Source organism: Phragmites australis, chromosome 13 (assembly GCF_958298935.1).
Source record: "Phragmites australis chromosome 13, lpPhrAust1.1, whole genome shotgun sequence".
Taxonomy (NCBI): Eukaryota; Viridiplantae; Streptophyta; class Magnoliopsida; order Poales; family Poaceae; genus Phragmites; species Phragmites australis.
This window is the reverse complement of record NC_084933.1, coordinates 7,148,016-7,165,471: the sequence shown is the minus strand read 5'-3', so window position 1 is coordinate 7,165,471 and position 17,456 is coordinate 7,148,016. Positions and strand designations below refer to the sequence as shown.

General features: G+C 44.7%; 1 protein-coding gene across 2 annotated transcripts; it reads right to left on the bottom strand.

Annotated features, from left to right (window-relative positions):
* Positions 1 to 253: 253 nt before the first annotated feature.
* Positions 254 to 16,395, bottom strand: LOC133887929 (uncharacterized). 2 transcript variants are annotated; one of them, XM_062327947.1, is made up of 13 exons: positions 16,125 to 16,395; positions 15,437 to 15,481; positions 15,286 to 15,334; positions 15,075 to 15,123; positions 13,001 to 13,071; positions 11,058 to 11,116; positions 10,749 to 10,847; positions 10,100 to 10,157; positions 9,347 to 9,483; positions 9,172 to 9,261; positions 1,138 to 1,235; positions 688 to 878; positions 254 to 587 (listed from the first exon to the last, which is right to left on the bottom strand). In XM_062327947.1, exons 1-13 carry the CDS (start codon positions 16,164 to 16,166, stop codon positions 517 to 519), a joined length of 1,059 nt encoding a protein of 352 aa, XP_062183931.1. In that variant the 5' UTR covers positions 16,167 to 16,395; the 3' UTR covers positions 254 to 516. The 2 variants fall into 2 exon arrangements, with proteins under 2 accessions (XP_062183931.1, XP_062183932.1); XM_062327948.1 differs by having other exon boundaries at positions 9,205 to 9,261; positions 16,125 to 16,394.
* Between the last annotated feature and the right edge of the window lie 1,061 nt (positions 16,396 to 17,456).

Genomic DNA, 17,456 nt, shown 5'->3' with positions numbered 1-17,456 from the left:
GACTTGGGCAAGATACATTGCCCTTGCTCTAAATGGCAGCTCAGCAGCTACAGAGCACAACAAGAAGACACCCAACTCCATGAGTGCTCACAGGCCATGGCGATGTGCGTGCTCCGGAAGTCAGCTTGGCGCCCAACGACGGCTGCCCATCAGCGTGCGCAGGGCGGCAGGGGTAAGGGTCCTTGCAAATGCCAGTGTCAGCTTCACGTGACAGTGGTAATATTCTAAACATTGCGTCGCGACCTTTTGGTGGTATTTAAATGAATCAGGAACATTTTCCTAAAGTGAAAATCTTTTAGTATTTATACGTTGAGCGTTTCGAGCAGCTGAACAATTTGGTCGAGTATTCCAAAGTTCAAATGAGCTCCATTGGCTTGCTAGGTTCTCAGCCACTACAAACTACACTACCACGGCTCTGAACCGTGTTTTCAAGTATCTGTTCGACATTAGCTAGGTAGGGACATCTTATGCAAGTACTACAAATCTTGAGGTCTCATAAGCACATCTACACGCACTTCAGTCGCTGTCCTGGGAGCAGAAAATCCTCTTCAAAGCACGGGGTAGGTCCAGAACGATGTCTGCAAATGCTGAAACACAGAATAGGGAGGGTGTGAACACATATGGGAAAAAAATTCAGCACATGTTATATTGTTTGGCAAGGTGAAAGACAAAGGCCGGGACAGCAACCTTCTGGTAGACACAAGGTCTTGAGTGCATCCTCAGCATATGGAAGGCGAAATGGTACCGGCTGGACAGCTGAAGCAGCACTGGCCCTTGTGGATATTCTCTTCGATGAGCGAAGTGGCCAAGCTAAGACCCTAGCCTGACTCGGCAGTGTCAACAGTAGATCTGAATATCGAATGCTGACTGTAACCTTGCTGCTCAAGTGGCAAATGGGTGAAAAATTCAGTATCTAGAAAAGGAATAACATGAGGCTTATGTATATAAAGCCAGGGCCAATGAAAAACGAGGGTGACAACTACCATGTTTAAAATCAGTAGGCAGTATTCAACATGGTGCAAGATAACAAAAAATTGAAAGACTGCACTAGTTGCAGATATTTTATGAGGGAGTGTACTAGCAACATAACAGAACTTGACTGGTATAAATCCTAGCATTAGCAGTTATTATCCTTACCACTCAAAATCCTCCAATACAAACTCAATCACATTGTAAGGAAGACTATGGAACAGTTCGCCAATTTGGTTTCCATAGAGCTCCTTGATAAGACGGACCTTGAACATGAAATAGAAAATATCAGAATTAACAATTTGCTGTCAAACAGAACACGTTCCACAAGCTGTATGGCTTGTCCGTCTCCAGCTTTCACATTCCAGCCCAGCTACCAATCTTTATAGCCAAAAAGCCTAAAGCAGTTCATAAGCTAAATGATAGAAGGAATCCTTGGTAAAAGGAACAAGGATGTATGTTAAGGGCATGGATCCATGATTGGGGATTGCAGAGGGAGAGAGAGAAGGTGGCAGCGCCCTAGGGCTGCCCGCAGCCGTGCAGCAAGAGGGGGAGGCGAGGAGGCGCGACAGAGGGGAATACCCCTTATTAACCTGCTTGCTCTTTATTGATGGACTGCCTCTCTCTATATATATAGAGACGGTAACTTGACCCCTACGCAACCTACTACAATCTGGGATAATCCGGAAACTACCTAATATAACCCTAACAAACTTAACGGGCAAGTAACCACGCTTTAGGAGCAGGTCCATGGGCCAGGTCTAGGCCCATAACAATGTATCTCCATTCTTAATCCAGGGTTGCAATTTCAGATGTTGGAAAAGAACCAAAAGTCAACCAGTAGCACAGATTGGCCAATTTCTACACAAAAATATAAATGAGCAATGCTGCACACAATGACTAAATGCACATATATTAGAACACAAACACCAAAATCGAAAAAGAAGTCCAAATATACATAAAATACTTCCAACTATGAAGAAGAGAAATCCGATGTTTCTGAAAATGAAAACTCCAATGAGCACAGCTCCTGACATGTCCTGCTGGCTGGCCAAGAGTTCGTGCAAGATAATAGCCTAGAGGGTTCACCTTATGCAAAGACGAAGAAACAAAAAGTGGACGACTAGAGATGTTTTGATCATTTAAGACTGGGATGAATAACAGCTAATTAGAGTTATTTGCAACACAAACAAGGTTAACACGCGATGACAACTTTAAAGGTGTTATTTTCATGATTATAAATAGTTTCACATGGCCAAGTCTCTCACGGTGCTAACGGTCAGTCGAGCACGGTCTCAATGAGCCGACCCGGGTTCGAGGCTTGACATCCTTTTAATGAAATCCCAGGGAACATCCTCCCCCTTGATGCTCATTTTTTTAAAATAGTTTCACATGTACAGAGCTAATTTTCTGAAAATAACAATACGAGACATCAAGGTTTTATTCGGCTAGAGTATAGCATGGAAATATAATTAGTCAAATTCACTATGGAACATCTTCTGCATGATAAATATGAAATATTTACCACCTGGAGAAATATAAACATAAACATCTTAAAAACTTCAACTCAGTTCAACGGACATGGTGACCATCAGATCATATACATTATGCTTCAACTTTTTTTCTCGAACCGGCAGGAGAACTACCTGTCATTATATTAAGAAGGAATAACAAGAACAGAACAAAATACAAAGCCGGGCTAGCCGGCAAAGAGAAAAAAGGGAGAGGGTCCAGCAGGGCCTAAGAGACAAAGCAAAAACAAACACAAAAAGTCACGCACAGACGGAAATGAAACCCGTCAAAACAATTAAGGAAGAAACACCACTAGATCTTTGACGCCTACAGCCAACCAGAGCGACGCCTCCTCCCAAATGGCTTCCACCAGCGAAACCACTTACGGCTTCGTGCTCCCAAAAACAACAGTGTTGCGTTGTTTCCAGACCATCCATGCTAAAAGGATGATGAGTGAGTTGAGGCCCCACCGATTGGCCGTCTGCATTCTGTCCGCAGCAAGGCGCCACCAATCACTGAAACAAATATCCGATGGTTGAGGTGTAGCCTGAGGGAGGCCCGCCCGACTAAGCACCGCAAACCACACGTAGAGAGAAAACACAATCAATGAGCAGGTGCTGGATTGTTTCCTCGGCCTGATCACAAAGAGGGCAGGTGGCAGGATGCAGGAGATGCCGACGGGCAAGCTGATCGGCCGTCCAACAACGGTTCAGCACGGCTAACCAAAGGAAAAATTTGCATCGCAGCAGTGCCCAGGCCTTCCACAAGCATTTCCAAGGTTCAAAAGTGATGCTCCCCAAGAAGAACTGGTTATAGGCCGACTTTGCATAATATTGCCCAGAGCTGGTGTGAACCCAGGAATGGACATCCACAATCTCCGGATGCAACACCACTCCTACCAAATCCCAGAGCTGGAGGTACTCCATGATTGCTTAGGCCAAGAGAGGACCTTTAATGTCCCTAACACACCTGTGTTCAGAGAGAGCTTCAGCCATTGTTCTTCTCAGGCAAGCCCGCTTGCCCACTGCAATTAACAAGTTGGACGCTAAATCTCATACTGCCTTGCCATGCAACCACCGGCAAGACAAAAAAGAGTGTTTCGACCATTGCCCACCATAGAAACAATGGAAATTGAAAAATAGGGCCCTGACTTTGATACCAACCTGCAAACTGAAGGAGGCCCAAGGCTTATCCGGTTGAGTCTTCTGAAGTCATATCCATCTCATTCGTAGGGCCCAAGAGAGTGTGCAGGTTATGGATGCCCAGTCTGCCTAACTCAATTGAACGGTAGACCTTGTCCCAAGCTACCACACAATGTCCACCATTAACATTGGCTCTTCCCTTCCACAAGAATGCCCGCCTAATCTTATTAATAGCTTTGATAACCCATTTAGGAATATCCAAAGCCATAAGAAGGTAGATAGGAATTGCCGTCAAAACCACCCGAACAAGGATTGTTCAGGTCACCGGACTCAATAAAGCCGCCTTCCAACTTGGTAACTTGTCCGCAAGCTTGTCCAAAGTTGGTTGCACCTGCGATTTTGTCAACTTCCACACCGAGAGCGGCAAGCCCAGATATATGCATGGAAAATCCTTCACAGCACAAGGAAAACCCCTTGAATAAAGCTGAGATCTTCCTGCTAACATTGTATAGGAGTCGCTGAACATTTGTGGATGTTGGTTTGTAAACCTGAGACATCTCCAAACAACCACAGAATGGCTTTGATTAGCTCCAAATCTGCATGGGAAGGCCGCAGGAACAGCACCACATCATCAGTGTAAATCGAAACCTGATGGGGTAGTGGCCTTCTAGCCAAAGGTTGCAGCAGCCCTTCTTCACAAGCCCTCAACACTATAGCATTCAAAGTGTCCATAACTAGAATAAAAAAGCATGGGAGATAAAGGATCTCCTTGACGAAGCCCATGTTGATGATAGATAGGCTCTCCCGGCTCGCCATTCAGCAGCACACAAGTGGAAGTCGTAGATAAGAGACCACATATTATGTTGCGCCAAATCAGCCCAAAATCCAAGTACTCAAGCAATTCCAACAAGAAGGACCAACTAACCAAATCAAATGCCTTGGAAATATCCGGTTTGAGGAGGATCCCAGGCTCCTCAAGCTGATGTATGAAGCGGGATGTTTGTTGCACAAGAATGAAATTGTCTTGCATACATCTATCCCAGATAAAGGCACTTTGATTAGGTGAAACAAGATAGGGTAACCTTGGAGCCAAACGGTTAGCCAAGATCTTGGCCACCAACTTAGCAAAACTATGAATCAAACTAATGGGTCTATAATCCTTCACTTGACTGGCATCAGCATGTTTTGGCAAAAGCGTAAGGTAAGCCGAATTTAACATACCTAGTTTTCTCCGGTCCCCACCATGGAAAGATGTCAAGGTTGCCATTAGATCTTCCTTAATTATGGACCAGCAATGGCGGTAGAATCATCCAGTGAACCCATCCGGGGTTGGGGCCTTGTCCGCTGGCAGATCCTTGATGCATGCCCAAACCTCCTCATCGGTGAAGGGGACATCAAGAGCGGAAAGGTCATGAACGGGCATCTGCAGAGCGTGAAGGTCCATAGTTTGAGCACGGTCTTCTACCAACCCAAGCAACTGAGAATAGAACTCAAGGACTGCATGTTATTTGTCATCTTGGGTCGTGAGTATACGATCTCCCACTTGCAGCTTTCCGATAAAAAATTTCTTCTTTCTATGCCTAGCATGAAGATGGAAAAGGGACGTATTAGCATCACCCTCCTTCAGCCAACTGATTCTCGGCCTGAGACGCGCTATTGTGCGTTCAAGAGAGGCCAGCCCAAGGCATTTTTTCTTCAAGTTCCGATGCAACCAGATTTCATCATCCGAAAGTTGACGAGCTGAGCAATCTCAAGACGGTGGATTATTTCTTTAGCAATTTGGAGTTGCTAGTTGATGTTACCCACTTTTCTCTGTCCCCAACTTTGCAAACAATTGCTAAGGCGACCTAGCTTGAGAGCAAAAAGCTCAGAAGGGCGGTTGGAGATAATAGGCACAGACCAAGACTGCTGAACAAGTCCCTAAAAACCATCAAGACGAGTCCAGAATTTTTCAAAATGGAAGCGGCGCTTTCGCTTTGGTATGTCCATCAGCCCCAAGATAAGAGGGCAATGATCCGAAATACCTAAAGCCGAACTCTAGAGCAGGCAGTCCCGGAACAAATCCTCCCACTCCGAGGTGCAGAACACTCTGTCCAGCCTAACCAACGTTGGAGAGGAACCCTCATTGGACCAGGTAAATCTGCATCCAACAAGAGCCAACTCTTTCAGCTCCACCTCGTTCAGAAATTTGCGAAACCTGCCCATCATGACCAGATTGATATTCTGATTGTTCTTGTCTTCAGACCAAAAAAATCAGATTAAAATCACCAGCCACCACCCAAGGACCAACACAAGCAGCTTGAACAGTCCTCAGCTCATCAAGAGGATCCTCTCATTGTCCGCCTGAGGGCCGTAAACACCGGTGAACCACGAGCAATGCCCATCGTGCTCCTGAAATTGCACCAATATCGAATGTGTCCGTGTGAAGGTCACTGTCCCAGCACAAACAGCTCTTCCAAGCAATCAAGACCCCTCCCCTGGTTCCAAACATCGGCAACAGGTGGTATCCATCCAGCTCTGCTCCAAATATAGAGAGAAGCTTGTGGCAAGAGAGGTTTTCCACCTTGGTTTCTTGAAGGCAAACTATATCCGGTTTGATAGAATCGACGACCTCCAGAATAGAGTTCCGTGTCACAGTTTTGTTCAAGCCGCGGACATTCCACACAAGAATTTTGGAGGCAATCATTGGGCAACAAAAATATTACAACCAGATAAAATAACCAAACAACCGGTGCTCAACTCCGAAATGAGGAGCACAGGATGTCGATATCATGAACCTGAGCCCCCATGGGTACTTGAAAACCAGAAAGGGCTGCAAGAGCAGCCACATGAGCACGGGACAGTGGGGCTTGAAAAAGTCTAGCAAAGGCATCCAACGCCTCCTGCCCAACATGTTCATCTTCGGCCACGAGCCCGAGCCGACGGATGACCATGGAAGAAGCCTGATGCGTCGAGGAAGATGACCGGTTCTTCAGAGCAGCAACACGCTCACTACGCCTCGGTGTGGCAACTAGTGGAGAGTTTTCTTGCGTCTCTTCGCTATGAGCGACCGGGGAAGATGCCCCGCATTATGAATTTTTAAACTTGAAATGAACATCTCGACCGAGGTAGGAAGCGAGAAAGAAGAAGACTGTGAAGCACACTCAGCAGCCCGCATAACCAACTGTGGCCCCTTCTTACGACGTGAGTAAACGAACCTGTAGGATTTGGGCAAGTAGAGGCACAGAGGCCCAATGGTGCCACTCAGTCCATCCCGTGTCATGGACCCATTTCGTATGGAGAGCCCACAAGGCAATCCAAGGCCCACCGTAATAGCTAGCGCACTCTCGCAAGAGGAGGGGGCCATCTCATCGAAGATAACCTGGGACGTCACGTCTTGTGAGAGAGACACCTCCTAAGTGGGACCTAGAACGGTGGTAGGTTCCAGGGAACGAACCGTCATGGAGGCGACGCCATTAATGGGCTCCAAGGCACGAACCCCCTTAACAAAGGGTTGCGCAGCCAAGAAAGCTTGGCTGCCGTCAACTCGAATCAAGGAGACAGCCAGGGAATCGAGGTGGTTATGAGAGGATGCTATGGGCCCCCCTCCTAGAGGACTCTGATCTTCTGATGCATGAGATCCCATGTTAGCCTGCACGTGACGAGAAGCATTGGGTCCATGTGACACCGGTGATCGAGCCAATCCACGGTCAACCGCCGAATCAACATGGTCATGCAACCTGTTGCTATAACCACCGAGACCATCGTGCCCATCGCAGCCAGGGTTGAACCACCGGCGGCGCCGACGATCACCGTTGTCGCCACCCTCATCGTCCGGAGGGGAAGGCAGCTCATAAGACCTCGAGGAATCCATGATCTCCCTTAACACAATGTCAATCTTGTAAGCAAGGGTCCTCACCGCCGGCAGCTCACTCGAGCCAGAGGAACCAATCGGTTCCTTTACGAGGAGATCCACGGTGGTATCAACCCCGCGTCACTGGTCCACGCGACGAGCTGGAACTCAGACATGTCTGTACGATCAGCAGTGGGAGATGGTGGACCTAGCAGAAAGGAGCCAGCAACAGCTCCACCGTCGCCAATGCCTAAGCATGAGCTAGGACACCATGAAGAGATAAGCTGACCTTGAAGGGCAACGTTCTGCCAACTGCATGAGTCAGCCGCGTCCAAGGTTTGATCTTCCGAACGCAACCCGGAGTATGCACTGGGTGGCCACCATTACAAAATAGCCGCGCAACATCAGCATCCGAAAGCAGCAGGAGGAAATCCTCCGGGAAAGACTTGTAAATGGATAAAGAATGAACGTCCAAATTGAACTCGCCGGCAATGGCAGCCGCCGCCTCCCTAGGGGAAACCTACAGCCTAGTACCTAAGACCCATCACAAAGACTGCTCAGCGCAGATCATCCTCTGCCCGGACCAAAAGATCAGAGCGATCCAGGACGCAGAAAACGCGCGTGGAAGGGGAGTGAGTGGCTGCCAAGTACTCTGCTACCATATGAACCTCCGAGGAGGGCTCTGAGCCATGATCAAAATCTGCCAGGTCAGAAGAGGGCCATGACATCGGCGCCTCCGCGACCGACGGCGTCGACCACAGCGAGAACCCTGCCCACCGTCATGAACTGCAGGGGAGGACCCGGCAGACACCGGTGCAGAGGTCGGAGGAGCAACACCGGTCCCAACAAGCTCCGATAAGCGGGAGCAACAGAGCCAAATACCCCCCGGTTGAATAGGTGGAGCACCGCCGACCAAACGGGACGAGTCACAATCGAACGTGGACGAGAGCACTCCGCCGCTCTATGGCCAGAACCCAAGCACTGCCGACAACGCGTGTTGCGCCTGCACATGGCGGCGCGGTGGCTAATCGCAAGACAGTTGAAACATCTCTCCCTGAGGTCCTCCGGCACTGGCTTGCGAGGCCTCCACGGGGAGCGAAGCTGGCGATGTCGCGTCCATTTGCTGATCACTGGTAGCCAGCCATCCGCATCGGCACACTGCATAGGGGCAGAGGAGCGAAGAACAGGGTAGCATACGGGGTCTAGAGCCGTAGAAGCATCGGGCCCCGTCGTGGAACCTGCAGCTGCAATCGCCACCGAGGGGCGAGCATCGGCAACCACATCGTGGAAGGGCGGCCTTGCAGAGCCACAGTGACTTGGAGAGGGAGGACTGTCATCGCGCCAGCGCGATTCCTTGGAACGACCCGCCGATGAGAAAGGTCGGGCAAACAGAGACAAGGGTGAGGCTGGCGCCGGGGAGGGGAAAAGGGGGTCGTCGGACTTCCATGAGGAAGCAGACTAAAAGGTGGACACCGGGCTCGGTTGAGACCCGAGACTGGGGCTATGGTGGTGGAGGGAGCCGGCAGAAGGAGGGGTGAGGGGAGGCAAGGAGCTACTCGATGGGGTGGGAGGCGAGAAGGCCATCCTTCTCTTATTAGGTCAATGCTTAAAACAAGATAACTGCATGTCACTAACTTTAGCAGAGATACACAACGATTTTGCTAACATAATAGAAGATAAGGGAAATTGAATATAAAAAAATTACAGATAAGTTACATGTGGGAGCGACTCCTGATAGCTGATACTGACCTGCTCTCTCCTGTCAATATAAGCCTGTATAATTTCTTCAAGATGATCAATAAATTTCTGTGAGGAAAAGCATCCATGTTAGTACATAGAACTGTGCACATAATTCATATAGTAAAAGCAAGTGCTTGTGAAAAAAACATACGATGGCATTAGATGACAGGAGATCACTTTCTAATTCACGTATGGGCAGAAAGAAAGGTAAGGTGTGTTCGATGACAGTCATCTTTTCCAGGAATGACTTGCTTTCCAAAACACAATGAAAAATTTCACAAGGCTCTCCTGCAAAATAGAATGCACATATTTATCTACTATAGGAAATCATATGTTTGGAGACTTAGAGGTAGCATGTCTCTTTCATCCTCTTTTAAGCTAAGGTGCCACGCTTCAGTTGGTACTATTATTCAGAATATCATGGGTCTGCATAGTGCTAAAAATTATATTTTTGACGTAACTGTTTGTACAGAACTACATATTGTTGTTTCCATAACTGCTTGCTTTGTAAACCATGACATTGTGTTCTAAACAGGAGGCCTAAAGCCACCTTCCTCTAGGGGCATCCTCATGATCCTGCTTTTTATCCTTTCTTCTTATCCTCATCTTCCGAATCGTCAGGTGAGCAAGACTACATAATAAGAGAATGCGGGAATGGATCTGAGATTGATGGCTAACCGGCCTACACCCACCAAACCCTTAGCCCTTGCTTCAATTAGAGCAACATATGAATCTGCAGAAGCATCTAATAGCGATTCTTAGAATCAGTTCGGAATGAATGCTATACTTTTTCTTCCCCACTCATCTTATCAACCTTTTCCTTAGCCCGCCTCTTAGAATGTTTTAAGGAGCACAGACAAAAGATTGGCATGAAAAATGCAACTGAAAATGTAAGTGTAATCACCAGCAAAGAATGTCTCATACTGTATGCCAATTCTCGCGCCATCCAAGCAATAGATAACCTATTAAAGAGAAGAAATTTAGTTTTCTTATGTCAGAGTAACTGAAAGATTAAGACAAACTAAATTTAGCATGCCTAGTCTTTACCCATGATGAAACTCTCATTATTGAAAACTATAATAGAATGATGGTGCCCTGTAAAATGTGTTCTATGCTTATTCATAGAGGCACCATACGAGCTGGCATAAGGCAGCTGAAAGCCCACACACTGGTTTGACAGATAGATTGGTTGTGGTGGTCACCAGTATATATGTTTTGCAAATTCTAGACAAAGACAGAATGTCAACTCATGAGACACCACTACCCAGCCCACACAATCACCGTTTGGCATACTGTGATGAGTGATGACAGAGAATCGTATAATATGCCACTATATCCCAACCCCAACTAGCCATACAGCACTTAACACAGCAGAGCCAAAAAAGAGCAATTAGTGAAAGATGAAATAACAAAGACTAACCCAAGCTAATCAGTCAGGAGAAAAAATTATAAATAATCCAACGAAAGTAGCACAAAGCTCAGCCTGCATGCTACCCAGATAAAGGACTAGAGTGAAAAGAGTCAATAGTCTAGACTCTACAGAGCAGTGTTACCTTATTTTTAATTCTATATGTAGTCCTTGATTGAAATTGAAGGTCTGCTGGAACGTTTACTTGGTTGGCCATGGCCTTTCTGTCAGCCTCCATATGGACCTGGTCTACGAGATAGAGCAAACTCAACAAAAATTCATGACTCACAAAGAATGAATAGTTTGTCTCATGTGACAAGAAAATGAGAAAGATAGGGTGCTGAAACACAATAAATACCTTCTCACATAAAAAAAATCATAACTCACAGAACGAATAGTCTATCTCGTATAACAAGAAAGTGAGAAAAATAGGGATTTGAAACACATTAAATACCTTCTCACGGATGGTTGCCAACAAACCATCATTCCACTGTTCATCATGTATTAAAATCTCTACATAATGCAAAAAAAAAAAAACAAGGTATTAACAATTCTCCAAGAGAATAATGATTCCAAGCATGACAATATTGTGATGCCAAGTACAAGATTATGCCAGCACTTCACATAACTACAAGAAAATCAGCAAACAAAGGGCCAGGTATATTATCAATTTGTAGTCCTACCGTACTATGCTATGTATTTAGTAGTATCTTCTCATATATGAATTTGCATCGAGGCCATTCCACCTGAGCTCAAACCTGCAACAAATGTGACAAATCTACCTGGCCTGTCCACCACCCATGTGCTGATAACGCTTCCTTCCACCCAGACGCGCAGCTAATGCTTGCCAACAATATGTTCAGACCCAACTACGATTTTAACACTCAAGGAAAACATCACCGCTAAATAGAATTTACCGGAGGTCACCGGTAAACACGGTTTATCGGAAATATCAGACATACTGGAAAAAATTCAAACAAAATACTGGTAAACACGGCACACTTTTTCTACCGGTGGCCGCCGGTAGAAAACTGAACCGGGTTTACCGCCGATTTTCACCAAAAAAGTTTTCTCTGGTAACACTTGCTAGCAATATTATGTTTATGAGAAAATTCCTTATTTTCCATCGGAAGATAAGGTAATTCCCTATTTGCCATCCCATGAAATGAACTTCCTTATTTGCACATAGAAAAGACATATTTACCCTTGGGGAGGAGGACGGCAGCCTCAGGGCCACTAGCATCTAATCAAAGTTTAGGGCTCTTTAGAGGCCAAATCATAGAATGTGATGTACTAGAGAATTGTAGAAAATTTCTTTATGCTTCCTAGGGTTTTTGAATGCTGCATTTGGATGAATAGATCAGGAGATATGAATTTCTGAAAGTCGTGTTGTTTGCAGACAGCAAGTCGTTTAACATGTATGGCGGGAAACAATGCGTTTAATGTGTGTGCCCAAGGCCGCCATCCTCCTCCCCAAGGGCAAATGTGTCTTTTCTATAGTTCAAATGGACGGCAGTTGCGAGGAAGGAATGAAAATTAGAAACAGTGGAAATAAGGAAGTTCATTTTGTGGGATGGCAAATAGGAAATTACCTTATCTTCCGATGGCAAATAGGGAATTTTCTCATTGGTCATACCCAACTTGAAGGGTTATACCTTTAGTCTAATGAAAGGACAACACAGTTTTGCATTCTACTACATGCAGAGTTTATATTATAGTTCTTGATCTCTGTTCCCATGGTCTCCAGATCACCCCGCTAAATCAAAGGTCCAAACCATCTGAAGAAAGTTATCAATTGCAGAACATTAACGCAGTTAGTTCAACAGGTCATGTTGTTCATTTATAGCAGAAAGATGGACCTTTTCATCCAACAGTTGCACCACTTTAGTTGTAGTAAACAACTTCTCAAATCAGTCATTCGGAACAAAGATAATGTGAGTCCAAAGCCCAGAAATATTCAAAATGATATTATATGTAATGCACTGTTAAAGATTTTATCAGTCTGTTGAATTGACAAGAATTGATCAGAACCAAAGGAATGCACTGTCAGAACTTAATTAGCCATGTAAGGCAAGACATAAGATTCAATTGCAATGTCAGAACATGAAAGTTCAAACTTGAAACCTATGATAGAAGTTCTAATTGAAACAAATGCCTTTTCCAGAACTGTGCAGGATTGTGTAGGTTAGCAGGTAAATAATCCATTTGATACTTCTTAGTTGACCTCATGATTGGCCATCAGAAGTTAAAGAGACTATTGATATATGTGAATGAGTATTATTAGTTCACCGATGCCCTATATCAACAATTTATGTACAAATCGATAACTGACAAAGTGACAAGCTTATTACTTCTTACAAAACGAGATAATAAAGATCATAGTATAGCAAAGTGCACCTTCAGTTTGAGCGGTTCGTGCAGCCTCAAATTCTTTCTGTAGACGCTCAAAAATCAGCTTATCAGAGTCCCTAAAATAAAAATCTAAAGATGTTAAATAATAATTTTACTAAGCATCAAAATTTTCAGAACATGAGCAGAAAGCAGTATAAAACAAGCAGCAAAGGAAAAAGAAAAGGCAATAAGAAATCCATGCAGCAAAAACACCCATAGCTAACTCCTAAAAGATCATCCAGCGTATGGCTAGAGGTAAATTAATATGAATATCCTCCGAATGACAGATTGGAAAATGTATTTTGAGTAGCAGTATTCATCTGATAAGAAATGGATTTAGGCTCAGCAATAGTAGTTACAAGATCTTTTTGTGTAAACAATCTTTTCTTGTCAAAAACACCTGTCACTTGACATGTTGTAATGTCAAACAGGAAGTAGTGGGAACTTTCTGCAGTATACCACTTTCCTTGGGCTAATGCCAGTAATATTACAGGTATTAGCCTCAGGTAAAAAACACCAGAGATATTAGCACTAATATGCATTAGAAATTAAACTGGGCTCATTTATATAACTGAACTGCAGTACTGTTCTTTCTTATTTTTAAGGGAAAAGTCCATTTTACTACCCTAAAGTATTATGTTTGTCCAGATAACCCCCTGAAGTTTATTTGGTCTACTTAACCCCCTCAAGTTCTAAAACCGGGTTACTCAACCCCTTGGGCGGTATGGCTGTACAGTTTTGCGAGCATGGATGGTATTAGATGGTGGTTTTGACACATCATAGATGGATTAGTGGTGGTGCATGTGCATGACAGGACCATTTGATTCATGCTGAATGTCTCTCAGATGCCAAAACTCCTCGCTGTTCGTGTCTGCTCCAGATCTTGCCAAGCTTGGCATGTACAGAAAAGGTGTCTGTTCAATGCACAAGCAGAACCGGCAGCAGGTATCATCCCTGGGTGGCAGCACGGCCAACCCGATCAGCAAGCAAGTCGGCAGAGGGAAGAGGGAGCAATGCCACTGCTGCCAGGCTGCTCGTCGCACCCCTCACGTGGTGCTGCAACCAGTTCTTTAGTCTGCCATGAATTGAATCAAACTACTACTCTTGGCTCTAGTGTAGGCTAAAGCCTATACAATGATTTGTGCTGCGAGTACAGCACTCAGGCGGCAGAACATTCAAGGATAAGCGTTGCTTCTTGGTGGCCAAAACAGCGGCACCGCAAGCGTGGCGCAGTGGCTGGCACCATGCGCAGCATGTAGTGTGCCACAGGCTGCGTCATCGTCATCTGCAGCGTGGCGCAGGGCGCAGGCTACAGGTTCTGACACATGGGCACTGGGAGACCGGCAAAATAGGGTGATATGGTGAGGCACAAGGGAGAGAGAAGGGATAAGATTTGTGGAAGGAGGAAGAAAAGGTGATGTGGTAGCCACATCAGCAAAATCCGATGATGTGGCATACTGGCATCAACATGGCAAAACCACTAACCAAAACTGCTCAAGAGGTTAAGTGACATGGTTTCAGAACTTTAGGGGGTTAAGTAAACCAAATAAAACTTCAGGGGGTTATCCGGACTAGCAAGATACTAGAATGTAGTAAAATGAACTTTTCCCTATTTTTTATGGAAGATTTCGGATCAGGAACTTCTTGCAATGACACTCACTTCAGTACAGCTAATGATACTATAAATATAAACTGAAGAAAGATGACAAATCCATTTACATATGTTTAATTCAGATAAACTTCAGTGTTTCCCTTTCTTTTGCATGTATGGTTCTGCCAGCCACTACAATTCATTTTGATTAATTTTCTTGTTCCAATTTGAGCACCATCACTAAAGGTAGGACAGTTAGGAACACATAGAGAAAAATACAGTTGCAACGAGGTTTGCAACGTAAAATACTGAACAGAGAAGGATACGAGGAGGAGACAAAAGAGTGTAACAATTAGCTGGCAGTTTAAACTGAGAAATAAGAATTTCGCTATTTAAAATTGTTACATGCCAAAGGACCTAAACAATAATTATCTTAAACAGTGAGCCGTTCTGCATCTATGGGAAGCTTTGTCAAAATTAAAGGAGTACCGTGAAAGGCGCTCTTTTAAATCTTCATGTCTTTTAAGGATGTTTGACACTGCAAAACAAAAGGGCAAAAATATTAAGAGTTAACACAGTACATTCAACGTGCTTTATTGAATTCCTATAGAATTACTAGGCATGTGGATGAGGGGTAGACGGTCCCCCTAAGGGTACAAATAATGTTCTCAGGTATCGAAAGAACAAAAAAAGTTATTACACTTTGCACGTGTGGTCTCAAGTTTTGCATCTTCATCCCTTGCATAAGTCTGCAGTAAATGAAAGGATAGGAGGAAGACCTCTTAGCATCCCACAGAATATATCAATTAAGTACTAAGAAGACTATAAGACGGGTAAAAATGATAACATGCCAATTCTGATAATGAGTGCTGGCGCCTCCTTAGTTGTTCAACATGCTGCAAATACAAAAACATTAAGGTGGTGTTAGCCTGTTAGGTTCAAAAAGGTAAAGGCGATTGCAATGGGTTTGAGATTACAGGGGTCCTGATGGAATGAAAAAGTCCCATATTTGTTTGGTATTACTATCTGTTGTATAGGAATCTTTGCGCTGTTTGTTTTGCAAAAATGGTATTAGAATAACATGCTGGAAATAAGGAAACAATGCCTCAGCAAAATAAGGCATATTAGCGCTGGCCAGTGTTCATGTAACCTCCAGGCCTATACTTGATATATCAGAAATTTGAATGAATGGATCCACCAATCAACCATGGAACGGTTTCTTCAGAAAAAAAAACGATTTCAACACGAAGATTAAACATAAAATTTCTCCAATTAAGTAAAGACGAACGGAAAGGAAAAGGAACAGGCATCAATTACAGCAACAACTCCTAAGAATATAGCCAAAACATGTTTAGGTTCCGTCAAATTTGGAGATGGACAGACCACCGCTTAGAGTGAGGAGCTACATGGAAATTTTCGTTCCTCAACACCTGAATCGATTAGGGTTCGTCGTATTTGGAGATGGATGGGCCAGGAGAGAGAGAGAGAGAGAGAGAGAGAGAGAGAGAGAGAGAGAGAGAGGCTATTGCAAGGACTAACCATGGGGAGCAAGTCGTGAGGAGGCGACGCGCGGGAACCCATTAGTCCCCGGCACCGCACCGATGCACTCTCGCGTGATAAGGAACACCGTCGCCGACCAGGGGCGGAGCAAGCAGAAACTACCGGTGTTAGTCCCGGATCGAGCACCGCCTCCGGCGTCCGGAACCCCAGGACCCCCTAGCACCGACGGTGCAGTCGAAGAAGGTTAGCAGCGCAGCACCGGCGGCGGTGGCTTGGCTGGGAAGGGAGGCATTGTGCTCTGGCCAGAAGAACGGAGGACTGAAAGAGTAACGTGGGCTTGTTATCCATTGGGCCGAAAAATGGGCCATTACTGCACCGAACTTGTTAAAGGCGGGGCCCAAGCCCATTAATGAAGCCCGATCCAATTCAAAGTGGTCGACACATGGCGAGTGGGGGTAAAGCAAAGCTTGAAAACATCTAAGGTTTTTTTTAAGAGTCGGGCGTACACACCCATCCACGCACACATACTACACTTATGCTCACATATAACTACGTAAATATATCATATTACATGTCTAAATAAGATTGGAAATATAATTTTATGTAACGTGGGCAAGTATTTTAACCACTTAACACACATATGTGTACATTTGCTATTCCTCTCGAGATTTAATAAAAAATACGAGCACCCATGTCGAATTTAAAATTTAAATAATGATATGCAAGTTCAACCACCAGGAGCATAACCAATTGAGTTAGGCTCTATTCGTAACATCTAGGCGTGTTTGGATCTTAGGCAATAACTAGTCAAATGCGCACGTGTTGCAATGGGTATGCAGAATTTTTATAGGACAATATAGTTAACTCGATGAAGCAAATCTAAAATAGCATTAAAATTTAAGACCCAACAAGCTGGCTGGTCAATGCAAGCAATCAAAACTGTTAGTAAGTATGTTAGGATAAGTATGGCTGCCCACCAGTGTTGCTCAACTCCTTTTTTTCCACCAGTGTTGTTCAACTCCTTTTTTTCCACCAGTGTTGTTCAACTCTTTCTTTCCAATTTACAACGAGTGGCAGTATGACGTCGTGCCAGTTATTCTCAGCGACGGGATCAAACCGAGGTCGGTGATTTTGGTGCGTGCCTCTTTTATTAAGGATGGTAAAAAATCTGTATGGTCAATGCTCTCATAATGAGCAATCCCATAGTATTTGACAAATGCATGAGTAAAGCAGCAAAATCAAATCATTTGAATAACGATTAACACCACACCGTTACAATATTAAATACGAAATGCACCTTCATCGCATAATCCTAAATGAAACAAGAAAGAGTAGCAGGCTTCACAAACCATACGGTGATGACATCTTTGT

Excerpts from the sequence above, each read along its gene's own strand:
- LOC133887929 (XM_062327947.1), bottom strand. The coding sequence starts at position 16,166 with ATGGGTTCCCGCGCGTCGCCTCCTCACGACTTGCTCCCCATG. Across the intron at positions 1,236-9,171 it reads ATCAGGAGTCGCTCCCACAT|GTCCGTCTTATCAAGGAGCT; the intron begins GTAACTTATCTG and ends TTCATGTTCAAG. Across the intron at positions 879-1,137 it reads GTATTGGAGGATTTTGAGTG|CAAGGTTACAGTCAGCATTC; the intron begins GTAAGGATAATA and ends CCACTTGAGCAG.